At 57.0% G+C, this 26,925-nt stretch overlaps 3 protein-coding genes across 4 annotated transcripts in view; 1 reads left to right on the top strand and 2 right to left on the bottom strand.

Moving 5' to 3' along the window:
• ICAM3 (intercellular adhesion molecule 3) overlaps positions 1-24,902 on the top strand; it is a 54,005-nt gene extending 29,103 nt beyond the window's left edge. The window contains exon 7 of the mRNA XM_082454932.1: positions 20,910-24,902. Coding sequence (XP_082311058.1) covers positions 20,910-21,158 — 249 coding nt within the window. The 3' untranslated portion in view covers positions 21,159-24,902. The remainder of the gene's footprint in view (positions 1-20,909) is intronic.
• ICAM5 (intercellular adhesion molecule 5) lies at positions 953-19,890 on the bottom strand. The gene is made up of 18 exons (XM_082453977.1): positions 19,645-19,890; positions 17,754-18,014; positions 13,553-13,861; positions 12,894-13,181; positions 12,559-12,813; positions 12,102-12,350; positions 11,844-12,018; positions 7,484-7,683; positions 6,282-6,551; positions 5,779-6,099; positions 5,270-5,557; positions 4,623-4,877; positions 4,253-4,501; positions 3,519-3,761; positions 3,162-3,440; positions 2,821-3,060; positions 2,152-2,418; positions 953-1,400 (listed from the first exon to the last, which is right to left on the bottom strand). The coding sequence occupies exons 1-18, from the start codon at positions 19,709-19,711 to the stop codon at positions 1,126-1,128; spliced, it is 4,491 nt and encodes a 1,496-aa protein (XP_082310103.1). The 5' UTR covers positions 19,712-19,890; the 3' UTR covers positions 953-1,125.
• ICAM4 (intercellular adhesion molecule 4 (Landsteiner-Wiener blood group)) lies at positions 7,876-11,325 on the bottom strand. 2 transcript variants are annotated; one of them, XM_082454948.1, is made up of 3 exons: positions 9,889-10,328; positions 9,465-9,770; positions 7,876-9,341 (listed from the first exon to the last, which is right to left on the bottom strand). In XM_082454948.1, the coding sequence occupies exons 1-3, from the start codon at positions 10,280-10,282 to the stop codon at positions 9,223-9,225; spliced, it is 819 nt and encodes a 272-aa protein (XP_082311074.1). In that variant the 5' UTR covers positions 10,283-10,328; the 3' UTR covers positions 7,876-9,222. The 2 variants fall into 2 exon arrangements, with proteins under 2 accessions (XP_082311074.1, XP_082311073.1); XM_082454947.1 differs by having other exon boundaries at positions 9,223-9,770; positions 9,889-11,325.
• Positions 24,903-26,925: the final 2,023 nt, after the last annotated feature.

The following is a 26,925-nucleotide window of genomic DNA, read 5'->3' as shown; positions in this document are numbered from 1 at the left end:
CCCTGTGGCAGGCAGAACTTTGGGATTCAAGGAACCTCAAGGATGAGGGTGGGCAAGGAGAGAGGTGATGGGGGCCGGACAGCAGGGGCTGCACCACGTTTGGGCCTTGTGGCCTTTTGTACCTCGCACCCGACACTGGCTTAGCCTCTAGTGCCCCAGTTTCCTGCTCTCACTTTTGCTCCCGAAATGTTTGTGGGGGGCAGCCGGTGGAGCTGGAGCACTCCAGGCCCGCTTCCTTCTGGCAGCTCTGTGTTCCTGCTTTTGAGGGAGGAGGAAACTGGGGGTGGATGAGGCCCAGCTGTTCTCTCCTTCTGCTGTGGGGGGGTGAGGGGGATGACTGGTGGTGGGCGGTGGGGGGGGTGCAGCTGATATCCTGTGTGTCTCTTCTGAATCGTGATGGGCCAAGTCGAAAGGCAGCTTGTGGGTAAACTGAGGCACCGCGGATGGGCACGGGATGGAGGAGGCCTTGAGGGTGGGGCAGGGGTGCACCCTGTAATAGGAGGGACATCGCAGCGGCTGACACTCGGAGCTGCAGCTTCGTTTACCCATCCCTGCAAGGCCTCAGGGCTGGGGCGATGCCCAGAGCCCTGGGAAAGGGCCTCCACCCATCCAGGGAAGGCAGCCTCAGCTCTGCCTGGAAGCAGGCCTGGGGGAAGCACCCAGCTCCCACCCCGAACATTAGCCGGATTAGAGGGCAGCGCTGGGCGGAAGAGATAAGCAGTAGAGAGGGAGGAAGGAGCCAGGTCCCCACCCCCGCCCAAGGGTCCAGGGAGAGCACGAAACAGGGCACGGAGAGCGCAAACTCCCGGTCACATCGCGAAATGGCGGCTTGGACTGTGCCTGACACATAGTAGGCCCTCAAAAGCAAAAAGGGTTTTTTGAATAAATAACCCACAGGGTTGGGATTCGAACCCTGCGTTGCTTCTGCATCGCAGACTGAAACAGATGGAGCCGGAGTCCTTTATAAAAACTTTATTGGGGAAGGGGGGTAGAAAATGGGGGGTGACGCCCCTGGAATTGAATAAATAAATAAAATAAATAAATAAATAAATAAATTGAACAATAAATAAGCCCCCGTGTGAGTCTGGGGGGCGTCCCCCGGCCCGCGGGGAGAGGGGAGCGGGCTCACGCTGACGTCAGCTGGATGGCAAAGACCTCGCCCCCCGCCGGCGCCTCGGCGGTGCCCGCAGCCTCAGTTGCACCTTCGGCGCCCCCGCCCCCGCCGGCGCCGGCACCCGCGCCGTTGAGACACACGGCCTCACCCGAGCTCTCGGCCTCCTGCACATTATATTCGCCCTTCTTGCAGGCGGTGGACTGCACGTAGAAGGCCAGGCCGGCCCCCGCGGCCAGCAGCGCCGCTCCCCCAGCCGCGCCGCTCACAGCGACCCATAGCCACGGACCTGCGGGGTGCAGACGCTCAAAGAAGGTGGTCGAGCTCCCCCCGCCCGTCCAACACGCCAAGCCCGGGCCACTTCTGCCCCTTCCCACAGGCATGAGGTCAGTTCTCACGCGCCTGGCAGGGAGCCCCAGGGAACCCAGCCTTGGAGGAAAGGAGAGACCCCAGTAAGGCCACCCCAGCTCGGGTGAGGCCCCAGACCCATTTTATGGGCCACCCCATCACAGGGAGGATATAAGCCTCTAGCCCCAGAGATACCCAGGAAGTCAACCAACTCTCCTCACCCTCAAAAGGATGGTGGGGTGGGGGAAACCCAGTCATTGCTCCACCCCAGAAAGACCCCAGCCAGCCCCAGAGATACGCGAAGCAGGAGCAGGATCTTGCTGGGCCCCCACCACTATCCTCTGCCCCTGTCCCTCTCCAAACCCCCTTCTCCACAGCCACACGGTGGAAAGTGAATTGCATCAAGCCTTCACCACGCAGAACCCACGCAAAGTTAAGTCCCTCCTCACAGCAGTCACAGCCCCGAAGGTTCCCTTCCCTTGGGCTCCAGTCAGCTCCCTCTCCTTCCACTTGCCACCCCCAACGCGCCATCAAAGCCCCAAGGGCGCCCCTAATTTCCACCTTGGCTCACTTCTCTCTCATCTGTGGGGACTGAGAGGGAGGCAGGGACGGGGTCAAGAGTCCCAAGGCGCAGGTCACAGCCCCCTGTAGATCCCTCGCCCAGGCCCCCCCCCTCCCCAGCTGCTACTTACCAGCCACGCGCACGGTGATGCGTCGGGTGTGGCGCCCATGCGCGTTGGTGGCTGCGCACTCATACTCGCCGCCGTGGCTGCCCATAGCGCCCGCCACGCTCAGCGTGCTGTTGTTGCTTGACAGGCCGATGTTGAGCGCCCCCGGGGGCGCACGCCAGCTGATCTGGGCTGGGGGCCAAGCCTCGGCTCGGCAGGTCAGCGTGAAGTTCCCGCCTGGCCGCACGCCTCCTGGAGGCGAGGCAGCCAGCTCGGCCACGACGGGGCGGTCTACAGGGGACAGGAGGTTGAAGGGGCCAGCCGCTGACCGAGCGCCCCCTTCTGAGACCGCCCCTCCTGAGATGAGCAGGCGAAGATCCCGCCTCGCTTCAGAGCCCCCTCCCCCTACGACTGGACTGCTGTCGGGACTAAAATCCTGAGCCCTGCTTCACTGAATGGAAGGAGGTGGGGACCCACGCCAGGGCCCTTCAGACCCAGAACTTGAGGGTGCGGGGGCGGGCTCTTGTTCCCTAGAGTTTTCATTACCCTTAACATTTCATGTTAAGGCCAGGATTCCTTGTCCCCGGAAATGGGACTGGGGAGGTGCCCTTGAACTCCCCCGGGGAATCCCACCTCCTTTAGTCACTGTTCTAGAGACCGGATGCCCTCTATCTGGTGCTGCCCGCAACTCACATTCCACGCCCACGGTGACGATCCGGGCGTCAGTGCCGTGCGCGTTGGTGGCCAGGCAGTGGTAGATGCCTGCATCCTGTCGGGACACGCGCAGCCGCTGTGGCCGGGGCGCGCCCTCCCGGGAGCAACGCACTTGTGGGGAGGGGCGACCCCGGGCGGAGCAGGCCAGCGCAGCAGCCTCGGCGCCTTCCAGCCACGTCTGGTGACTTGGGCAGGTAGATTCATCCATTTGCGGTGGCGCTGCAAAACAGCCATGGGGTGGGGGCGGGGGGGCTCGTTGTTCAGGGAGAAGCCGGGACCTGGAACACCCCCTACTCCCCGCCCGCCTGGGCCTCGCTCACACTCCGCGCTCACGGTGACCATCTTGACCACGGAACCGTGCTGATTGGTGGCGTTGCAGATGTAGGTTCCGGGTGCCAGTTCTCTAGGGATTTGAGGGGCTCTGGGACCAGGGTCTGGGGGTGCCAGCGGCAGCAGCACCCCCTCACTGGTGCCTCCGGAGCCAACGCACTCCACGCTTGGCTCTGGCTTCCCATCCACCTCACAGGAAAACAGTCGCCCAGATCCTTCCACCCATGTCCAATTGCTAGGGCAGCTCACCTCCTCAAAACTGGGGCCATCTGGGGGGCAGAGGGACTGGACGTCAGGACAGGGTTATTCTGACGTACCCCATCTTGCCCTGTGTCGTCCCCACTCACATTCCACTGTGACGGCGACATTTTTGGCTGCAGACCCTCGAGCATTAGTGGCTTCGCAGCGGTAGGTGCCCGCGTGCTCCCGGACCACACGCAGTAGGCCCTCGACGACCCTGGCTTCCCCAGAGCGCACACAGTTCACGCTGGGTGGCGGGACCCCATGGGCCACACAGCTCAGGGAAGCCTCTGTTCCTTCCAGCCAGGTAATGCGTTCAGGGCAGCCCACACTGTCCAGCGCTGGTGCGTCTAGAGAGGGGAGTGTTGTTGAGTTTTGGGGTTTAGGGACAGGTCTAATGTCCCTGGACCCTTTTTCCCATCCCAGGCGGGTAGGCTACGCTCTGCACAGGGACACCGAAGCAAAGGAGTTTCTCTCCAGTCAAGCCGTGCACTGTTTTGGGACTTCCTGAGCCCTGAAGTGTGCTTTTTTTTTCTGATTCCTACAAAGTGCCCACAGGACCCTCCGCAGTCTTTAGCTTAAAAATTGTTAGCCAGTTTGGAGCACCCACGTTTCCAAGACTCAGCTCGAACGCCAGGCCGCAGGCCCCTGTGGACAAGTCCACCCCTTCCCCTCCATCCTTCTCTAAGATCTTGCCTTAAGCCGGCTCACCATCCCCTTGCCTTTCTCAAAATCCTGCTCAAAGGCACGCCTCAGACCCTGTTTCCACCCTCCTCTGTAGTCAGGCCACCCCTAGACCCTGAGAACCAGACAGAGGTGCGCCCTATGCACCTCCACTCACACTCCACCGTCAGAGTCACGTCCTTGACCGCCTGGCCCTGGACGTTGGTCGCGGTGCAGCGGTAAGTTCCAGCGAGCGCGCGAGTCACCGGACCCAGCAGGCCCAGGGCCAGCACCGCCCCGCCGTCGGGCCGCGCGCAGTGCACCGAGGGCTCTGGGTTTCCGCGGGCCTCGCAGCGCAGCGTCTGCTCTGGTCCCTCTGGCCATGTCCAGCTCCTGGGACAGTCCGAATCGTCCAGCCGGGGGGCGTCTGCGGGCAGGGGCATGGGATACAAGAGGCTAGACGCGGACCGTGGGGAAATCCTCCACTTCCATGACACGGCCAGAGACCAGGCAGGCGGAGGTAGGCGAGAGGTTAAAGGCCAACTCACATAGGACGCGCAGCTCGGCGCTCTCGTTCTTGCTCAGGGTCTCCCCGTCAACTTCGAGGGTGGCGTCGCAGAAGAAGACACGCCTGTCGTCGTTCTCGGTGGCGTTTAGCTGGAGCTGGGCGGGCTGTCCCGGGACCGCGGCTGGAATTCCGTCTAGTGTGACTAGGGATCGGGCCCCGGCTGCGCAGGTTACTGTCACCATCTTCCCCTCGGAGGCGTTGGGCTCGGTCAGGGTCAGGAGGGGTTCCGGGAAGCCTGGGGGCGGGGCATTGGCCGGGAGACCACTGACCATGCCCCTCCTGCGGTTCAAGGCTGCCCCTTATCAGCCCGAACCTTCCCCACTTCAGCCAAACCGTGGGTACCGTGCCCTGCCCCTCGGGCTGTTCAGGCTCCTCTCCCTTCTCGCCCCGCCCCCTTGAGCTGGTCAGGCCACATCTCTAGGGATCCTTGTCGGGTTTGCGACCTTCCCCTTTGGGCAGCTCAGACTCCGCCTCTCCAGCTACTATTGTCTTCCACCTGCCCCGCCCCTTCGGGACTCTCGGTCCACGTCTATTCCGATGCCAGGGCCCCACCCACTATTTGCCCCGCCTTCGCCTTCCTCTGGCTCCATCCCCGAGCCGCCGAGGCCCCACTTCACTAGCTCTTACTGTAGACAGTCACGTTCTCTTGGGTCTCTCGACTCTCGCCCCCCAGGGTCACGTTGCAGACCAGCTGCCTGGCGCCCTCCTGCTCTGCGCTAGCTGTGGCTGTGGCAGTGGCCATGAGAGCGTCCCCCTCGAGGGTGACATCGGGACTCAGCCTCTGGTCCCCCAGCGCCAGGTAGACCTCAGCCTCCGAGGCTGGAAACAGCCCGTCCATGGCGCAGCTTACGGGTCCTTCTGAGCCCACTTCCAAGAGCCGGGGGGCAGCGAGGCGAGGGGGTTCCGGAGGCAGGGCTGGGAGTAGAAGAACAGAGCTTGAACTTATGTATTGAACGCTCGATATGTTCTAAGCGCTTTACAGGCACTCTATTATGGTATTATCCTCAAGGCACAGAGAGGAAAATAACTTTCAGCTGGTGAGTGTTAGGGTAAGAATTAGAATTCAGATTTCTCTGCCTCCAAGCTTCTTAAACATCGGCCCGACCCCCCTTGGTCCCCTTCTCACACCCACTCACCGAAGGTTCGGAGCTCTCTGGGGGCTGAGCTGTTTTCAAACAGCCCCAGGCCATGCGGCCGAAGGTCCAGCTCCGCACGGCACGAGAAATTGGCCCCATGGTCCTCCCTCCGAGCCAGTACCGTGGCTGTGAGCACCGCACCCCGCGCTCGGGGTGGCTCTCCGGAGAAGCTGCGGCGGATCAGCTCCTGGGCGCCCCGCAACAGGGTCAATGTGAGACTCCCACGAGGCCCGGCGCCGGGGACCCTACAGCTCAGGGTGAAGTTCTCGCCCACTGGCTGCCAGGCAGGCAGCGGCACCAGTTCTACACGATCCGGCCGTTCTGCAAGGGGGGAACCACGGCTGTTGGAAATGCCAGGGCTCAGCACGACATGGCTTGGAACCCAGGGACCAAGAGGGGGAGGGCGTGTTGATCCAGAGGGTGGGGCCTGTAGGAGAGGACCCCGTGACCCAGGGGGCGGGGCCTGGAAGGGAGGGAAAGTAGCTTGGCCTCTGAGAACTCACGAAAAGTGCGAATGAGCCCACGCGCCTGCAGTGTGCGTCGCGCGCAGCGGAAGAAGCAGACGGGCTGGGTCTCCGGCTCTCGGATGTCCACCAGCTGCCGCGCCAGCCAGCGCAAACCCCTCTGGGTCCCATTCCGGCGCAGCGAGGTCTCCAGGCCACCGCGCTCGGGCCGTGGGCAGTTGGTGCTGCAATTCAGCCACAGCGATCCCCCGCGTTCCACGAGCGCCACGCGGGGCTGTAGGTCCGCCCAGAAAGGCTCTTGCGCGACCACTGCCCGGAGAAACGCGAGCTCAGCCTGGGAGCCACCTCCCTGGGATCTAAGAGCCCCTATGGAGACTCAGGATTCCCAGGGAACGAGCAGAGGCCACAGCCAGGAGTCCCAAGTCCTGCCCAGGTCTCAGGTTTACAAGCGCGCTCCCACGGTCCAGACCTCGAGGGTGTCTCTGGTACATGGCAGCGGAGAGCCCTTCTCTCCAAGGTGCGGATGGAGTGACGGGGAAGAATGGGGGGAGGAGAGAGATGAGATGAAACATGGGGTTTTCAACGCACACAGCAATGCTGGGAAGAGGGGACCCCAGGTGGGGGAAGGGAAGCGAACTGGTTCTCACGGTTCTCGCCAGGAGAGGGGAGACTGTGGTTGAAGCGAGGGCAAAAGAGAGATGAGGCTGAGTCAAGCAAGGCTAAGGGAGGATTCCAAACCCGGGTGAAGAGTACGGAGAGAGGACGCGGGGCTGGGCTCATGAAAGGAACCGCGGGAACAGCCAATGGACTCGGTTGCCAGGGCTCCGGGTGGAGCGGGAACAGCGCCTCGGAGTCACGGCAGTTGGTGAGATTGGGTCTTCGTGGATTTCGAGTGGTGAAGATGCCAGTCCGTGGACCATGGTGCATAGCAGAGCGTGAGGAGGTACCCCGGGAGGGGACAGGGGAGATAATGGAGTCTCCAGAGCTCGAGGCTGGGTGCAGAAGAGCACCCAGGATCTCGAAGAAGGTAGGGTAGAGACCTGAGTGAGCGAGGAGTCAGGAAGCTTGGTCTCCAGTGTGTGTTGGGGGGGAAGAGGGATAGAGAAGAAGGCCCTGGGCTCAAGGTGGGGGCAGAAGCGTGGGAGCGAGGCGAGGGCGCAGCGGGGAGGGGCTTGTGGCCGCTTCTCAGGTCCAGAAACTACGACCCCGCCCTGTCCACCCTGAGCCGGACCGGCTCTTACCTGAGAGACCGAAGAGCCCCAGGCCCAGGGCAGCCCAGAGGCCGAGCAGTGCCCGGTGCAGCCCTGGCGAGGGTCCTGGCATCGCCGCCGCGGGGGAAGCGCAGGAGGCGAGGGGAGCGCGAGCGCTGAGCTGGGCTAGAGGACTGCGCGGCGCGGCGGGTGGGGTGTGGAGGAGGCTGAGTTGCGCTTGGGGATTGGTTTAACGTTGGTAACTTGGTTTCCAAGGAGGGGGCGGCAGCAGAGGCGGCGCGGGGAGGGCGGGAAGGCGAGCGTGCACCAGGCTACCGGCCTTGATGAAGGCGTGCTGGCAGGAGCGAGCGACCCCCAGGGTCTACATGGAGGCCGGCCCCATTGCCCGGAGCCTTCTGGGGGCGGCTGCACACTCCAGCGTCGTCCCCGGCGGCGACGCTGAGGTGGTGGCGATGCAGGGTTGCCCTTCTCAAACCCCCACCCCACCCCTTGCTTAGATGCTATGATAATGAGCTGGACTCCGAGCTCCGCCTCCACATTTAGCCCCTCCCACCAGCCCCCCCCCCCCCGGAGCGGAGATGGGTTGGGGGCTAGGAGAGATTTGAGACGCGCAGGCTGGGGATGAGAAGGCTCTAGGGGAGGATGTGGGGACGCCTCCCTCACTGATCCTTCCCCTTTTAACCCCTGGGAGCTGAGGGTTACAGCTACGCCTCTAGTCTTTCTCTGGCTCCGCCCCCGCACGCGACAGAAGGGGCGGGGACGAAAGTGACAGCGAGTTGGGAACATGTGTGCGTGCGCGCAGCGTTCTCTGGGCGTCTAAATTAGGGTCTGCTCGGCTCTGGGTCTGTATTTACCCAGCGTGCAGCGGGCACGTGTCTACGCGACTTGTGCGAGCAGGAGCCGCCAAAGAGCGCCTCTGAATCCGCTTTCTGCTCGGCGGGCGGGGCCCTGGACCACTAGGGCCTTGCCAGGCATCCACTGCAGGCCCCGATTCTGCGTCCACGCGAGACCAAGAGACCAACTGTGATACTTTTGACTCCGCATCTGGGTTCCAGGTTTGGACACCCTCCATGTGCTCACCAGGCCCGGTGACTATCAGGGACGTTTCCAGGATGCGAATCTGTGACATACACCACCACCCCCACCCCACCATCTGGTTGCTCCTTCCCCGCAGTCAACACACGGGTATCTTTTCTGCGTATCCACGTCCCTCACAATGTACATTTGACCCAGCCCACCTGTGCTCTCACTCCCAGAGCTAATGGTGAACTATGGGGATTAGTTCTCTCCCCACCCCTGCCCTCCAGGAAAGTGCAGGGTCTAAAGGGGGGGGGGGCAGGAAACTTAACATCCAATCAGAGCTGCTGCGTGGCAGCGCTGGAGCCAATCAGGAGAAGCCATACCATGAACCAGCCTTCCCACAGGCTAAAGCCCCCCTGGGCCCATGCCTTGCCCCTCTGCACCGCACTGATAATGCCCTCCGGAGAGGTTTTTACTACATCGGCTGGGAATGCAGAGGGAATGGGGCTCCGGCAAGGGAGACCAGAGTGAAAAACCTCAGGTGCCCTCAGGGAGACAGGAATTTGGAGAAAATGATAGCGGCAAGGCCAAAAAAGAAGACCACTTCAGTCAGAGGAGGTGCACTAATGGGGGACCTTTATGCCCAGGGGCAGAAGCTGGCTGAGGAAGGCTTTATTGATCCAGGCAAGGTTCCCCCAAATGTTCCAGATTCCTCTTTCCTCCAGCTCAGCCAGCATGGACCACTGCCTCTATGCCCGAGACTTCATCGATAGGTACTTTCTCAGGCAGAGGGCCCCCACTACAAGAAGGATCCCCACAAGGGCTGCGATGGAGGTGGAGGCCAAGGCTTTGGACGCAGGGCTCCAAGCTGGAGACAAGAGGGGAGAATTAGGAACAGAGCACTTGGAGGTGTGAGGACCCGCATGGACATGCTCTGGCTTGGCCCACATAACCCTTCCCCACTCTTCCCAGGATTATAAGGGTGCCTCACCGAGGACCGGCAGCGTCACGGGTGCCGAGCTACTGAGGACCACCAGGCCATCGAGATTGAGGCGGGCGTGGCAGGTAACGGGCTGCCCGAAGTCACTGGGCCTGGCGCGTAACGTGTAAGTCAGCGTCACGTTGGCCAGATCCCGGCCGGTGAAGCGCTCCAGGCTCTCGGAGTAGATGACCCGGCCACCGCGCCTCAGAGTCACCACCAGGAAGCCCACGGGGAACACGTGCGTCACATGGCAGCGCAGAGTGTACTCACTGCCCATTAAGACCGGAGGCTCCAGGATCACGCTGCGTGGCTGTTCTAAAGCAAGAGGGGACCGCTGGGCAAGGTCCGAGGGCTCCCCCTAGCGCGACTGTCAGTTACCCCCGCTCCGTCCTCCTCCCCTCACCCCAGCCAGGCCTGAGCCCCTGTCCCTCACTGTAGGCGGTAATCCTGGCGGTGGCCCCCCGCGTTTCTCCCGCGCAGGTGACGAAGCAGTGCACATCGGAGCTCCAGGCCCTCACATCCAGCAGCTGATAGGATACCCAACCGGGCCCACTGAGCGTGTCGCCTCGCCGCAGCTCGGTGCGGAGGCTGGAACCCTCCGGTCGGGGGCAGCTGCTGCTGCAGTTGAGCCACACTGAGGCCCCCGGCGGCACGGCCTTGAACTCGGGGCTTATGCGCACCCAGAAGGGTGCTGAGGTCTCCGGGGGCGCGGGAGAGGGGCCTCCCGGGCCTTGTGTCCGCGCACCCCAGCGCCTCCGCGCGCTCCCGCCTCGCGGGTAGGAGGGCGACAGCAAAAGCAGCAGCAAGAGAAGGAGCAGAGACCCCATGGCAAAAAGCCCGGACTGAGGGGCCCCGCGCCAGGGAGCCAAGGCTGGCTCTGGAGATAAGGAGGCCGGCAGCACCGCCTCCTCAGCCCCACCCCGGGGAGAGAGAGACAGAGGCTCCGAGGGGCCCCGGAGCCCTGCGGTATACAGCCCACTCCCACAGCTTAAGAATGGGATTCTCCAACCCATTCTAAACCAAATGTCATCGTGTTTTTCTGGAGAGGGATCTTTAATTTTCACTGAAGTCTCAAAAGGCCCTAATAAACCCCAGATTTGGATTAGAGCCTGAGGGCTGGGCCTTGAACTGGCAGCCTTCTCTTGGGGCAGGAAGTGGGAGGATAGGCTAGAAAAGGCTCCAGCTGGACATGACACCTCCCCTCAACTCACACAAGGCTGGAAGGATGAAATAGCTTTATTAGCACAAGGGAGAGGCTTCCGCAGTTGGGAGGGGGTTCTCCCAGGCCTCTCCTCCCCGCTGCCTGCAGGAGCCTCGTCGCTGCAGGAATTTGGAGCTGCAGACTGCTCTGTTCTTGCATGGTCCCACTGAGATGGAAACAGGTAGGACAAGGCAGGGACACACAGGGGTTGGGCACAGTTTCATGGGACTCCATGGTTTAGCTATCAAGGAGTGAACACCCACGTTTAGGCATGCCACCAAGTGTCATTGTGACCACTGGCAGACATGGGTATAGGTGGAGAGGTGGATTAGCAGAGGTCAGTGCCAGTGCTGGGGTGTAAGGGCTCAGTGGGTCATCGCTGGGCATGTCACCAGCTATACCTTGTCACCATTACTAATCCCTTTCTGGGAGAAAGCAGCTTGGCCAGGGGAGTGGGAAATTCTAGCCCCACTTAATCTTTTTGCCAGGCACTCTTGTGCAGTGCACAGCCAGTACAACTGTAGCTGGCGACCCTGAATGAGATTAGACTGAGAGCTCCCTAAGGGCGGGAATCAATGTTCTTCTTGTTTACCATTCTAGCCCACATAAAAGGCACTCAATAAATAGCTAGTAAAAGAACAAATGAATAAATATGTCATCATCAAGAGTTGGAAAAAAAAAAAAAAAGAGTTGGGAACAGTCTGTGGACAGCAATGCTGGAGCTGGCTTCTGTCAGAGGACGTGTGGGGATTTGTGTTTCAGAGCTGCATGTGTCTGTGCAGGGCCACTTCTCTCTTAGGACTGTAAGGCCTCAGCACACGCAGTAGGGGGTGAGTTTCAATGTTTCCCAGTTGGGTGTCCCCATGTGGGAGGTGAGGGTCTCCATCATACACCCTCCGGCCAGGTCAGACTTTGACATCCCTCACATTCATGCCCTGAGGCTTGGCCCCTTCTTTTGTCTCAGTCCTGTGGCTCCACATCAGGTGTGAGGCCTGGGGGCTATAAGTGTGCAGGGGCCATGACCCCAGCTGCTGTCTGTATCCTGACTGGGGCCTCTCTCCTGTCCTCTGGCACCCTGGGAAGGTGGGTATAGCTGAATGGCATATGTCCACCATTGTTTGATGCAGCCCTGCTTGTCACGGTTTGGGGGCTGAGGAGGTCCTGTCCTGAGGGGTTAGGCTCAGGGCGGCGTGGCTGGTGTGCTCAGTTTCATGGCAGCCTCTTCCTGGGCCTTCCGGGCCTTCTGTAGCTCATATTTCTGGATCTTCCTCTGGTAGTTATAGATGTAAGCGGCTGTGCCCACAGTGCCCAAGATGAGCACAGATGCCACCGGAATGACGATGGCCATGTTATTCTGGTGGTCTGTGGGGAGGACACAGGGGGCAGTGAGGGTTGAGCTGCCCTCACTGCCCCTGCCCTGCCCAGCCCTGAACTCCAGCACTTACAGATCACATTGATGACAACTTCACGGGTAACCTCACCGCAAGTGCTGGTGGCCCGACACTGGTAGGTGCCCGCCACCTCCCGCTTGACGGGCCTCAGGTCCCCAATGGGTAGCAAAGCCCCATCCTCTTTCCGGCTACAGTTCAGCTTGGGGGTTGGGTTCCCCCAGGCCTGGCACCTCAGGGTCTGCTGGGAGCCTTCCTGCCATGTCCAGTTTCCCAGGCAATCCCTCTCATTTAGTCGGGGGCCATCTGAAGAAACACAGCAAGATGAGGGATGGGGTCAGGGACCAGGACATCACTCACCATCTAGGTCTAGGTAAGAAGACTTAGGTAGGAATCTGGGGAAGGGGCTCACCAGGGTGCGGGTGGGAGTGGGCCTTGGTGGAGGCAGGAGTTCTTGGGGTCTTAGGGGTTGGGCCTTGGAGGTCAGGGGTCATTGTCTAGTGGCCCCACTCACACAGGACACGGAGCTCCCGGGTCTGGTGCTTGTGTACCACCTGCTCGGCCACCTCCAGGGCAGCAGAGCAGAAGAAGCTGCGCCCGTTGTCCTCGGCGCTGGCATTCAGCTGCAATTGGGCCCTCGGGCCCGGAGGTCTGGCTGGGGCCCCGTTCAGCGTCACCACAGCTCCAGCCTGGGCCTCACACTCCACGTTCACCGTAGTCCATTCCGAGACCTCGGGCTGGCTCAGGGTCAGGTTGGGAGCCGGGAAGCCTGGAGGTGGGGCGCACAGTGAGCCCCGCCCCTGGCATTAGCCCCACCCCTTCGGAAGCCCCACCTGGGTTTCTACTTACTATAGATGGTCACGCTCTCCTGAGACCTCCGGCTCTGCCCTCCCAGATTCACCGCACACGTCAAGTACTGGACGCCTTCTTCCTCCACCTTTCCCTTGACCCAGGCTTTGGCCAAGAGTGAGTCATCATTGTACGTGATTGTGGGTTGCAGCCTCATGTCCCCCAGCGCCAGGTGGACCTCCGCCTCCGAGACTGGGAACAGCCCACCCAGGGTGCAGTTCACCTGCCACTCTGTGCCCACTTCCAGTACCCGGTGGGTAGCAAGGTGCGGGTCGGTCATTGGTAGGACTGGCGAGAGACAGTGGGTGTAAACAGAGAGGAGACAGACATCCTGAAGCCCTTTCCTGGGGCATTTTCATTCCCCCATCTGGAACACTCTCTTCCTGGGAAACTGTGGCCTGGGTCACCCTTGTCCCAGGACACGTGTACCACTTGCCCTGGGCCACAGCCTTCTCAGAGGATCCTGCAGTCCAGGCACCGCATCCCAGAACACTCCACCCCAGTGGCCAAGAAGATGCTCTTCCCAGAAGCCTTTGCAATCAAGGTTGCCACCATCTCAGCGCACCCACGGCCAGGGGCCTCTCCTTCCCAGAGACCCCACACCCCAAGCATGAAATCCCTGTCATCCCATCCTCTCTGCTGGCTCCCCAGTGCCTCACCAAAGGTTCGGAGCTTCCTGGGAGCCGAGCTGTTCTGGAACAGTCCCAGCCCTTGGGACCGCAGGTCCAGCTCCGTGCGGCAAGAAAAATTGGCACCGTGGTCATCTCTGGTCGCCAGCACCGTGACCGTGACCTCGGCAGGCTCCCCCTTTCCCGCTGGCTGCCGGCTCAGCTCCTTCTCCCCGTGGAGCAGCACCACGGTGAGGTGGTCCCGGGGGGCCCCACCGGACACCATGCAGCGCAGGATGAGGTGCTCGTCCACGGGCTGCCAGGGCGGCAGGGCGGCCAGCTCCACGCGTTCCGGGAACCCTGGAGGGGAGGGAAGTGTTGTTTGAACTGGCTGGCCGCCCGCCCACAGGAGTGTTGGGGCCCTGGCTACACCTGCTCGGGAAGTCTCACCACGCTCTCCCCAGAACACACCCCAAACCACCTAAGCTAGAGAGGAATGTTAAGAGCTTCAGGATAACCCAGTGAGAAGTCCCCAAGTGGTTGTGAAGGAGGCAAAATCAATCTTTATTCACTGCAGCATCTGAGAGTGAAAAGTGGGAAAGAGTTTCGAAGTCCATTGCCAGGAGTCCCGGCAAATAAATACAGTCCGTTTAAGCTGCCCAGTCTCTAGACGTTGTTGTAAAAAGACTCCTGTTCTTCATTCTCCTCTTTTTGGCCTTAGCATTTTTCTCCATAGTATCCCTCACCTCTGAGGTACAAGATCATCTACTCAGTTAATTTGCTTTTCCACTATTCCTGCAGGGATCTTTGTCTCTTTTGTTCCCTGTTGTATCCTTGACACCCGATAAGCACTCTATTTTTTTTTTTTTTTGCCACGCCCCGTGGCTTGAAGGATCTTAGCTCCCCGACCAGGGATCGAACTCACGCCCTTCGCAGTGGAAGCGTAGAGTCTTAACCACTGGACAGCCAGGGAAGTCCCTTAGGCACTCTATGTTTGTAGAAAGAATAAGGTTGAGCCACCCACAGCGATTCGAGGCCTTTCAGGAGCTTGCTTTTAAGGGTTCCCGAATGAACCGTGTGATCCCCTGAAATGTTAAAAATCTAAGAACAACCCACAGACCCTCAAAACGAAACCCTGAATATCCCTTGAAAACACCACACGCGGGCTTGGTTTCCGCAGGCCAGGGTCTCCATTCTGCATGAGGTAACAGAATTCCAAGCCTGGATCGCCAGTGGAAATTGCCAGCAGAGCCCCGGTGAGCTGTGGCTTAGCCTGAGAATCACCCCCCAACTCCAGGCTCCCTAAGGAGGGGTCTTGAAGCCTCCCACTTTTAGACCCTTCTCAAGAGGCCCTGAAATGTCACTTAAACAGTAGTGATGTTGGGAATTGATTTTTGGACATGAGTCCACCTTCTCCCCAGGTTACCAGCCTCCTGAATAAAGCAACCTTTCCTTTTCCAACCTAAGGAAAAAAAAAAAAAAAAGCAGTGATGTTAAAGTGTCAGGAGCCTGGAGTTGATTCCTAGCTTTGCTGATTCTTTGCTATGGCCTGTGGGGGAGTGACTTTGCACACTGGAACAGTCCCAGCCCTCGGGGCTACAGAAATGAAGCCTCAGTTTTCTAAGCTGTAACCTGGGGCTAATGAAGGTAGGACTATTATTATTATTATTAGGACTATTATTAATCCACTTCAGAAGTTGAGAGTGACTGTAAATGGGCATGAGGTTACTTTATTTTTTGACTTTTGATTAAATGTTTATTCATTTTAATTTTGCCTTTTTAAAAATTTTGAGGGGCTTCCCTGGTGGCGCAGTGGTTGAGAATCTGCCTGCTAATGCAGGGGACATGGGTTCGAGCCCTGGTCTGGGAAGATCCCACATGCTGCGGAGCAACTAGGCCCGTGAGCCACAACTACTGAGCCTGTGCATCTGGAGCCTGTGCTCCGCAACAAGAGAGGCCGCGATAGTGAGAGGACTGCGCACCGCGATGAAGAGTGGCCCCCGCTTGCCACAACTAGAGAAAGCCCTCGCACAGAAACGAAGACCCAACACAGCCAAAAATAAATAAATAAATTAATTAATTAAAAAAAAATAGGAAACACTTTAAAAAAAAATTTGAAGCCAATATATTGTGTTTTCCACATCTGAAATTTTTTTTTGTGGTTACTTTTTAAGGTGAGATATATGTTCTTAAACTAGATTGTGGTGGTTGTACAACACTATAAATACTCCAAACTTCATTGCAGTGTATGCTAAAAGCTGTTAAAAAAAAAAAAAGGTTGAGAAAACCCTCAGATATCCAACTCTTACCTCTGACCATCTGTTGCAAACTCCAACTTGCAGAGCTGATGGCCCCCTCAAACCACAGCCTCCAAATGGAACTCACATCTCGGAGCCCAGGTCTTTCCCCTGAAGCCCAGACTGGGGGAGGAGGTCTGTTCTGCCTGTACCTCTCCTTGACTCCCCATCTTTAGTCCCTCACTAAGTCCTGGTCACTCCACCCTTCAAATATTTGTCTGCCCCTCCCTTCTTGCATATGAAACTGCCCTCAACATGCCCGACCTGGACTGGGTCCACGGGCAGCTGCTCTCTGGCTTCCTGTAAGGTCAGCCCTCTGCTTTGGATCCCTGGCCTGCTCACACACCCTCCATGGCTCCCTGTCACCCTAAGAAGAAGGTCTCAGCTCCTCGGCCTGGCATTCAAGGTCCTGCCAAACTCAGCTCCAGCCACACCGATCTGTTGATATTCAGTCCCTCTTGCCTCCCCAACCCCAGGTCAGCATGTTTCCCCACTCCAAATCTTTGCCCAGGCTATTCCTTCTGTCTAGAATGCCTGTCTTTACCAACTCCTACGCATCCTTCAAGGCCCAGTTAGGGGTCACCTCCTGCAGGAATTACAACTCTTTCTAGAGAAAGTTCAGCCACCCAGAGATGCTCCCTCATCTTTACACTGGCAGTGGGGCAGGACCAAGCTAGAGTCTCTCCTAGGTGACCCCTTGCTACTGTGTGCAGCCGTCTGTTCCATTTCACAGAGGTGAAAACTAAGGCAAAGTCTGGCACCCAAAGAGGGAGAAATGTATCAGGGCCAGGACTCAAACCTGGAGGGTTGGGCTTTCAACTCTCAGGGTGAGATGCAGAAGGTCCTGTGAAGAAGTTTTCTGGGGGTTTTCAGAGGCCACTGGGAATGTTTGGGGACTTCCCTCACTTGGCCAGCAGCTGCTCAGACATCCTCCAAATCAGAAACAAAGCTGATGTTTGCCCCAAAGCTTCTTTTATGCAGGCACCGTGAAGGTGGAATGTCCTCCAGGCCTCACTGCATCATTAGACCCTTCCGAGGAGGTCTCATGTGAAAATCAACCAGGAAGCCATTTATTCCCCCCTCCCCCCTCCCCACATCAGAGTCACCAGTTAGTGAGGCCCACGCTGGGACTAGAACCCAAGGTTGTCTGATCCCAAGGCCAGGTGGCGAGTTCTCTTTCTTTTTTCCTTTTATATTTTGTTTTGTTTTCATCTCAGTTTCATTTATCTATTTATTGCTTACAGTCATGCTAACTCACTGTCACACTTCAAAATGCCCAAAGTAAAAAAAAAGGCACATGGAGAAAACTCGCCCCCTGCGCTCTCCCGGAGCCCTACACCTTCCTCACAGCCAGCTAATATTGTCATTTGTTGTATTTCCTTTTAGGGCTCTTTAATGCAGAAACACAGCCTCCCGAACCCGGCCCCCATGGCTCCTTAACACTGTGGTTGGCATGACACTCATTCTGGGCATACCTTACTTTTGAACATGACAATACATCTCGGAGCGGCTGTCTCATTCTTTTACACGGTTGCATACTATTCCATGGGATGACTGAACCACAGTTTCTCTCCGCAGCCCTCTACATTTGAGTGCCTTGCAAACTTTTGCCCTTTCAGATCAAGCCACAGTGAATAACCCCACACTCCCTCAGTACCCTTGTGGGTGGGGACACCTATAGGCCCAATTCCCAGGAGTGAGTTTTCTGTGTCAAAGGACCCACGCATGTGACATTTTGAGGACTGAGTCCATACTTGGAAGTCACCCCCAAGGAAGTTCAAGGAAGGGTTCTAGATGACAATGAGACTTTCCGAAGATGGGCCCCCTTGCCCTTCAGTGAGACCCTGCCCCCCCCCACCCCCAAGTAACAAAGGCTGTTCCAACCTGCTGGGGACTCCCCTGTCCACCTCCCCAACCCAGTCTGCCTAGTCCAGCCCCTGGGCCCAGCCACTCACAGTATACGGTGAGGTTCATCAAAGCTGATGCCTGGCCACTGGGACAGCTTGAGTAGCATATTGGCATGCTGTCTTTTTGCACGCCACTCAGTTCAAAAATCTTCCAGTTGTTCCCATGGTCTACTTCCCTCTTGGCCAGCTGGGTCTCTAGGCCCAACAATGTGTGTTGGTCACAGGAGGTACTGCAGTTCACCGTTATGGAGCTTCCTCGGGGTATGATGGCATTTGGAGGCTGCACTGATGTTTGGGCACCTCCAGGCCCTGGAACCAAAAGATGAGGAGGGGTCAGGCATGACAAATCGGGCTCATCAACATTACTGCATCCAGCCTGTTCTGGGTGCTGGGGACACAGCCTTGAACAAGACAAAACTCTGCTTTCAGTGTGGGAGACAGAAAAATTCATGAACAAACAACATAATTAATAACTGATGCTGACAAGAGCTTTGGCAAAAACAAAATGGGATGATAGAACAGACAGTGCCTTGGTGACAGGGTAATGTGTGAGCAGAGATCTGGATGATGAGCAGGGGCTGGCCATCTAGAGAAAAGGGAAATGAGTTCCAGGCAAAAGGAGCAGCAAGTGCAAAGGTCCTGAGGCAGGGTGGCTGGAGCAGAGTCACAGGGATGAGTTGGGGGGAAATGAGGTCAGGAAGATCATGCAAGCGGTGTTAAGCCATGCCAACGAAGTGTTCTTCACTGCGGGGACAATGGGCAGCCACGGAGGATTTTAGCAAAAGAGGGGCATGAAGTCAGTGTTCTTTTCCCCCCCAAGAGGTCAGGTGGAGGGAGTCAGTCCTCCAGGGATGAAGGGGTTCCAATCAGGCTGGTTCCTCACCCACTTGGACAACTGGTTTCCCCTCTCAGGACCTCACTTTCCCCATCTGTAAAGTGGGTGAATATAGTCACCCCAACCCCTGCTGATGCAAGTAACTCCTAGCACAGGGCAGGTAGCGAGTGGCTGCAGGTAAAAAGGAGGGGGCTTGTTGGGATTAGCTCCCGCAGACTGTGGTGACTCCAAAGCTAAAAAACAAAGTCCGTCTGAGCCCACCCATCTGAAAGCCCCCCGCCCCAAAGATCTCTGCCTTCAGCTTTGGGCCTACTCCATCTGGGATGGAGGCGTGTGGAAACAGCAGCTCCATGAATTCTCCAGGGTGATTCTGGGGTCGCTTCCATTTCACAGAGGGAAATGGTGAGACCTGAAGGGAGGTCACTCAGCTAGAAAGTGGTAGAGTCCAGATTAGAATCAGGATTAGAAGGCTTCATTGAGCTGGTAACCGCGGTGTGCTCTGCTCATGAATTTTTCACTCTCCTGCTTCCCGACACTGACCACCATTTGAGACCAACTGTCCCCCTTCTCCCCTCCCTCCTAGCTGGAGTTGATGAAGGGCTGCTGGGGCATCCCACTCCTTAGCCTCTGCTTCCTTGGCAAGTCAGCCCTGGAATTCCCCTGAGCAGAGTCCTGGACTTCCCCCAAGGGCACGGGATGAGGAACAGAATGTCTGTGTGTTGGGGGGGGGGGGTGGGGGGTCCCAGTCTACCTAAGCTTGGCACGGGGCCACATCTCTACACGGTCTGACCACCTCCTGGGGCCAGGACACAACCGCTGCGAGGTGAACGCTATTAACTTCTCCATTTTACAGCTGAAAAACTGAAGCTCCTCTGGGACGGGCAGCCCATAGTCCGAAGGCACACAGCAAGCCATGATGTAGGGTCTGGATTTGAACCCATGACTGTTGACTTTCAATCGATGGCTCTAGCCCCAACTTGCCATAAACAGCTACGTAAGTACCAGTGTCCCCAGTTGGTGGGGAGCCGGTCCTCCCACCGCTCCCAGGGCGCAGCCCAGATCCCAAGAGCTAGCCCGACGGCAGCCCCCCGACCCCTGACTCACCTGGGAGCAGAGCCCCGAGCAGGGCCAGGAGCGCAAGCATCGCGGGATGGGCAGCGCCGGGAACCATCGCAGGCGGAGGCAGGGCTGACGAGGTGGCGCAGAGGCGTGGGCGCGGACTGTGGCGCTGAGGACCTTGTGGGTCCTTTTATAGCGGCCAGCCAAGGGGGGCCGAGGGGGCGGTGCTGCCTTCCCGGAAACCTCGCGCTTTCCTCTCCGGAACGAGGGCTCTGGCATTTCCGGATTGAGAGGGTGCCGGGGCCGAGCAGGGTTGTCCCCTCTCGCTGGCCGCTCTCGCACCGGAATTTCCGAATTGAAGTAGTGAGGGCTGCCTGGCGGCAGCGGCCAGAAAACAACCCGGAGACTACTCCCGGCGCTAGGGGTCCCGTCCCTGGGCTCGGCTACCCTTGATTCTGCGTTTACACAGCGCTTTATTGGATACTGCCAACCACCCTGGACGGTAGGGACTGCTATTGTGTCCGTTCCACAGAGGGGTAAACTGAGGCTCCAAGGTGCGAGGGCATTCGAACTCAAGTCTGACTCCCCAGCGCAAGCAGGCCTCTTTAACCGAGTGGACGGTCCCTCGTTTCGGTGGGGCCCCAGGAATCCTCCGGGGGCGCTCTCGATCAAGGGTGCCCCTCCCCAAAGGGTCATGTCCCCGCCCAGCTGACACCGAGATTTCCTGAGAAGCGGCCGCAGAAAGCCCAGGCACTTTCAGGCGCCTGTGAACCCTGGGGGAGAGGACGCAAGGCGCATCACGTCCGGGGCTCCGCGTCCCCCACCGATGGGCGCTCCCGTTCCCCCGCGGCCTCGCTTCCCCTTTCGGCCTCCAGCGCGGGGGCGTCTTTACAGCTTCCAGAAAAAGGAAGGAAGCCGCGTGCCCCTCCGTTGCAGTTCCCAGGCTCCGCGGGGAAACTGAGGCCGCAGACCTTGACGGGGGAGGAGAGAGGGGGCGCTCGAATGCTTGCCTTCTGCAGGGAAACTGAGGCAGCTCCCAGGCCCCGGAATGGGGCGGGGAGAGGGGGCGTTCAAACCCCTGTCCTCTGCTCTTAGCTCCTGTAACTCGAACCCCGGGCGCCAGCACTAAATCTGTGCGGGTGTTTGACCCGGCTTGTTCCATTAGGGTGTTTGGGGGGACATTGTGAGGTCCCGCGCCGCGTCTATAGGCCGTCCCACGCCACCGCCTCCCCCCAAGCCACGCCTGCGCGTGTGACCGCCCAAGACTCGGCATCCACCATGTCAAGGCTGGGGATCCCGGAGTCTCCGAGCGCGGAACCCCGCCGCCTAAGGCTTCCTGTTGTGGCGCGCGCGCCACGTCGCCAGGGAGACCTCAGAAGGGCCAAGGAGGTCGCGCAGCAGACGGGGAAGGGAGGGGGCTTCAAGGACGCTCGACCCCTTCCTCCCGGGGAAGGGGCTGCGAATTACTCGCCAGCCAGAAAAGAGTCCCTCGCTTCGCCCCGATTGTTCCTAAGGAATTTCCACGGGGATCTTTCTTCTTGGAGGGTGGAGGGTGTTGAATTCCCGCCCCAAATGGACTGGGCAGAGGCGCAGAGCGGGGGCCGGGGACGTCCCTGGGAGGGTCTAGGAAAATCCTCCGCCGGGGGTTCATTTTCCGGAGAATTTTTACCAGGTTCAGATCACTGCTTACTTTGGCCTCTGTCCCAAGTGCGGGCGGCGAGCTCCCCCGCGCGGCTCTGGTCCCCCTTACAGCGGGAAAATCGTGCTTCTTCCTTCTGTCTCTCAACACTTGCTACGCAGCGTTGATTGAGAGCCTGCTGTGTGCCAGGCATCGTTCAGGTGCTGGGGACGCAGCAATGAACAGAATAGACCAAAATCCCTACCATCCTGCAGAGACCGTCTTAGTCCGGACGACAGAAACAAAAATAAGATATATGGAGACATAGCTTGTGATTAGTGCTAAGAGAAAGTAAAGCAGGGAAGGGAATAGGAAATGTGAAGGTTAATAAACCTTTAAATAGAGTATTCTGGGAAAGACTGAGAAGGTGACGTTTGAGCAAAGAGCAGAGAGTCCTGACAATATCAGGGAAGGAATGCACCAAGCAGAGAACACTGAATGTGCCAAGGCCCTGAGGTAGGAACTGCCTTAAGGAACAGCCAGGAGGCTAGTGTTGCTGGAATGCAGTAAGGGAGGGAGAGAATTGGAAGAGAGGAGGGCAGGGAGGGAATGGGGTAGAGCATGGCCTGGGGAGGACTTTGGCCTTTCCTCTGAGTGAGGTGGGAGCCATGGAGGGTTCTGAGCGGAGCAGGGACACGCCCTGACTCAGGCCTTTACAGGCACCCTCCTGAGACAGCAGGAGCTAGAGTCAGGTGGTGGGGAGGACAGGGTAGAAGGAAGCCAGGAGACTGGAAAGGAGGTGACTGCTCCAGTGCAGGGGAGCAATGATGGAGCCTGGAGTGGACAATGGCACTGGGGAGATACGGTCCAATTTGGCATTTATTTTGGCAGCAGGTCCAACTGTGTTTGCTGGGATGTGGGGGCAGGCAGAGTCAAGATCAACTACTTGGCCCTGGTCTGAGGTCCTAGGAGGGTGGAGGGCCATTTCCTGAGATGAGAATGGGGTGATAATAGGGGGCAGTTTGGCAGAAGAAGCACGCACCCCCTAGTCTACGTTCCCTTTGTGCTTTCTTGGAAGAAAGGGAAGCAGATGTTCCCCATCCCTTTGCTGCAGCCACCAGGAAGGGCAGGGCTTCCTCCAGGGTGCCAGGCAGTCTCAGGAAGGTCAGGGAATGGCCCCATTGCAGACCAGAGGCTGTGGACCCAGGGCAGAAGTACCCAAACCCCACTGCATGACATCATGCCTGCTCGCCCCTCATTCTGAGGTCTGGCGTGACCACATTGCAGTTCCCTTGACCTGGAATGCTCTTCTTCTCGTCCCTGATATGGCCAGCCCTTTCTTGTGGCCTGAGCCTCTTCCTAAAAGCTTTCCCGGATGCTCCCCGACTCCCTGACTCCTTCCATCCTGGGCCACACCCTAAACATTCCCTGTCACTTGCTCTTATGGTTTCATTACTGAAACTTCATTCACTTGCTGAAATTCTTTTTTTTTTTTAATTAATTAATTATTTATTTATTTTTGGCTGTGTTGGGTCCTTGTTTCTGTGCGAGGGCTTTTCTCTAGTTGCGGCAAGCGGGGGCCACTCTTCATCGCGGTGCGTGGGCCTCTCACTATTGCGGCCTTTCTTGTTGCGGAGCACAGGCTCCAGACGCGCAGGCTCAGTAGTTGTGGCGCACGGGCCTAGTTGCTCTGTGGCATGTGGGATCTTCCCAGACCAGGGCTCGAACCTGTGTCCCCTGCATTGGCAGGCAGATTCTCAACCACTGCGCCACCAGGGATACCGCTCACTTGCTGAAATTCTTTTGATTGACTTGTGTCACCTCCATTTGCGTGAGCTCCAGAAGGCCAGGGACCCTCTCAGCCCCAGCATCTGATTCAATGTCTGGTCATTATAGGCAGATGGTCAATACATATTTGTTGAATGAATGAACTTCTCTTATTCTCTGAACATTCTGCACATGCTGTTCCTCCAGCCCAGAATTCCCATCCTACCGCTTTTACAAAAGGTTACCAGAGGATTTCATCTACCAGGTTGTAACAGGGCTAGGAGCACAAGGTCCAGATATCTTTTTTTTCTTTCTTTTTTTTTTTTTTTTTTTTGCCACAGAGCTTGTGGGATCTTAGTTCCCCAACCAGGGATTGAACCTGGCCCCTGCAGGGAAAGTGCCAGGTCCTAACCACTGGACCGCCAGGGAATTCCCAGATGTCTTTTCAAGAGAACAACTTTGTTTCCTTCAGATAAATACCCAGAAGTGGAATTCCTGGATCATATGGTAGTTCTATTTTTATTTTTTATTTTTAAAAATTTTTTATTGAAATATAGTTGATTTATAATGTTATAGGTAGTTCTATTTTTAATTTTCTGAGGAACCTTCATACTGTTCAGGCCATAGTCTGAGTAATATTCCATTGTAAGGCTATATCAGTTTGTTTATCCATTCATCAATAGATAGACATTTGGGTTGTTTCCACATTTTGGCTCTTATGAGTAATGCTGCCATGAGCATTCGGGTACAAGTTGTTGCATGAACATGCTTTCATTTCTTTTGGGTGTATACCTTGGGAGTGGAATTGTTGAGTCCCATGGTAATTCCATGTTCAACTTTTTGAGGAACTGTCAGACTGTTTTCCATGGCAGCTGCACCATTTTATCAATACATTCCCACCAGCAAAGTACAAAGGTTCCAGGATTCCAATTTCTCCACATCCTTGCCAATATTTATTTTGTTTTATTATTATGGTGATTGCCATCCTAATGGGTGGGAAGTGGTATCTCATTGTGGTTCCCCAGTTCTTCTGATCTGTCCAGTGGACAAGCCAAGCACAATCCTGCAGCAAAGGCAACTGGGGGTGTGCACGGACCAGCAAGTACCGAGGGGATGTGGCCAAAGTGCACCTGCCACCAGCTGTGACCTTGAGCAAGCCACTTCCCCTGGTGGTACCTAGATGGCCTCAGCTGTAGAAAGGGATGGTAATGCATCCCTCAAAGGGTGGGTCTAAGATTTTTTTTTCTTTTTTGAACATTATTTACTTACTTTGGTTGTGCCAGTTCTTAGTTGCATCAGGTGGGCTCCTTAGTTATGGCATGTGAACTCTTAGTTGTGGCATGCATGTGGGATCTAGTTCCCCGACCACGGATCGAACCCGGGCCCCCTGCACTAGGAGGGCGGAGTCTTATCCACTGCCTCACCAGGGAAGTCCCGAGATTTCAGTAAGACCATTCGTGTGCAGGAACAGATAACAGGAGTTACAAGTTGTCTGTTTCCATAGGACTCAGCTCTGAGAATCCCCCCTCAAACTTCCTAGGAATACAGACTTCCTCCTCTGTGCCCACAGATTAGTTCATTCTAGCATCACGGTTCCTCATCAGAGCCCCAGGGTGTAAAGCAAAAATGCATGACGTTTGGATGTTGATCAAAACATAACTTGGCTTCTCCTTCCACTTGAAAGTTTATTCTGTGGTGGACTCTGCTTTGACCCTGGCTGAGAATCCCGCCCCGGACTCAGGACCCGATCAGCATCACGTTCAAATCTCGGAACTTGGTGTTGGATGGGAGCCCCAGGTCAGGCTTCTTCAGGCTGGAAGCTTTGGTAGAGAAGAAGGGCCTGGTGCCCCTGCTGTTGACCCTCTTTCTGTCCCCCTCACCTCCTCTCACCAGCCTGTGGGTCCCTCCTGCCCAGGTGCAAGGAGGAGGGGACAGGGCATTTCCTCCATGGCTGGTGGCTTTGCCCTTTTGGGTACCCCAGCAGCGTGTTAAAGTGTTCTGGGGGGGCTCTTTGAGGCTTCCTCTTCCTGGAGACCCCTTCGCTGGCATGGAGGCATCTTTGATATGGGTTGGGGCTCTTCCCTCAGCCCTTGGGGTCTGGTCCTACCCTCTCATCTCTCTCCTGGTGGGCCTCCATGCTGACCACCAAGAAGCAGACACCCTGACTCCACCATGAGAACCGCCTGCCTCGCCCCCTGGATCTCCTGGGGGTCAGATCCCAGCCCCGTTGACTCACTTGAGCTTTCTTAAGCCAGGGTCAGCCTGAGTCTCTGGTGTCCTGCCTTCAGGGATATTTTTCAAAGGCTGTGAAGTCACCTTCCTCTCTAGGCTCTGGGTTAACCAATGTCCCAAGAGGGTGTGATAGGGCTTTTTTTTTTTTGGCCGTGCCGCGCAGCATGTGGGATCTTATTTCTCCGACCAGGGATTGAATCCGTGCTCCCTACGTTGGAAGTACGGAGTCTTAACCACTGGACCGCCAGGGAAGTCCCCCTGTGATAGGGGTGTGCAGGTAGCAACAGCTCCCCTGAAGAAAGGTCTTCACCCATCTCTCTCTTTCTAAAAAAATTTTAAAAAAATTATACAGAATTTCAAAATAGACATCAGCAAAGAGGACATGTGATGAAGCCACATGTGCCAACTTCCACAGTCCTCACGGCCAATCTTGTTCTTTCCTTCCCCTTACACCCTGTCATGGGTTCAACTACCTCTCTTCCCCAGGGGGAAAAAAAGTGCTAACCCCCAGATTTTGATCTTATTTAGAAATAGGGTCTTTGCAGATGATCAAGTTCAGGTGAGGTCATTAGGGTGGGCCCTAACCCAACATGACTGTCGCTCTTATAAAAAGGGGAAATTTGAACACAGACACACACACACACACACACACACACACACACACACACAGAGGGACAATGCCATGTGAAGATGAGGACAGAGATCAGGGTGATGTATCAAGCCAAGAAATACCAAGGATGCCAGCAAACCACCAGAATCTAGGGGAGAGGGATGGGACAGAGCCTGCCTCACAGCCTCGGAAGGAATGACATCTTGGTCTTGGTCTTTTGCTTCCAAGAACCATGCGACAGTACTTTTCTGTAGTTGAAGCCCTAGTCTGTGGTACTTTGTTAAGGTAGCCTAGGAAACTAATACACATACTATGCCCTGATTATTAGCACATTCTAGACCCCGGATCATTTTTTTCTGATGTCTTTTTCCATCCTTGATCTGGCCGAGGGCTCCCAGTGTCAGCAACAGGTTCTGACCCCTTCCTTCACCCTGTTTCCTGACGGCTGTGATGTGGACAACTGAGCCTGATTACGCATAGCTACGACTAGGCTGGGCGCTGTCAGGACAACAGATGGGTCTTACTTGGGGCCTCGGTGTCCCTGTGGGGCTGGTGAGAGGCACAGGGAGAGGTAGGTAATGGCTTGGGTTTAGCCCAGCATTTCCCACCCAGCCCCTGCACCCCTTCTTTTTTTTTTTTTAAATTAATTTATTTATTTATTTAGGCTGGGTTGGGTCTTCGTTGCTCTATGCGGGCTTTCTCTAGTTGTGGTGAGCGGGGGCTACTCTTTGTTGCGGTGCGCGGGCTTCTCGTTGCGGTGGCTTCTCTCGTTGCAGAGCATGGGCTCTAGGCGCGCAGGCTTCAGTAGTGGAACGTGGGCTCAGTAGTTGTGGCTCAGGGGCTCTAGAGCACAGGCTCAGTAGCTGTGGTGCACGGGCTTTGTTGCTCCACGGCGTGTGGGATCTTCCCAGACCAGGACTCAAACCTGTGTCCCCTGCATTGGCTGCCGGATTCCTAACCACTGCACCACCAAGGAAGCCCCCAGCTGACTTCAAAGAAACTGACCACGTTACTTTATAGTCTGTATTGTGACAATTAGCAACAACAACAACTTGTGGGGGGCAAATAACGCCAGCAGACTCAAGGATCAGGATACCGG

This window comes from Balaenoptera physalus (assembly GCF_965194825.1).
Source record: "Balaenoptera physalus genome assembly, chromosome: 3".
Taxonomy (NCBI): Eukaryota; Metazoa; Chordata; class Mammalia; order Artiodactyla; family Balaenopteridae; genus Balaenoptera; species Balaenoptera physalus.
The sequence above is the reverse complement of the archived record's forward strand: the minus strand, read 5'-3'. Positions and strand labels throughout refer to the sequence as shown.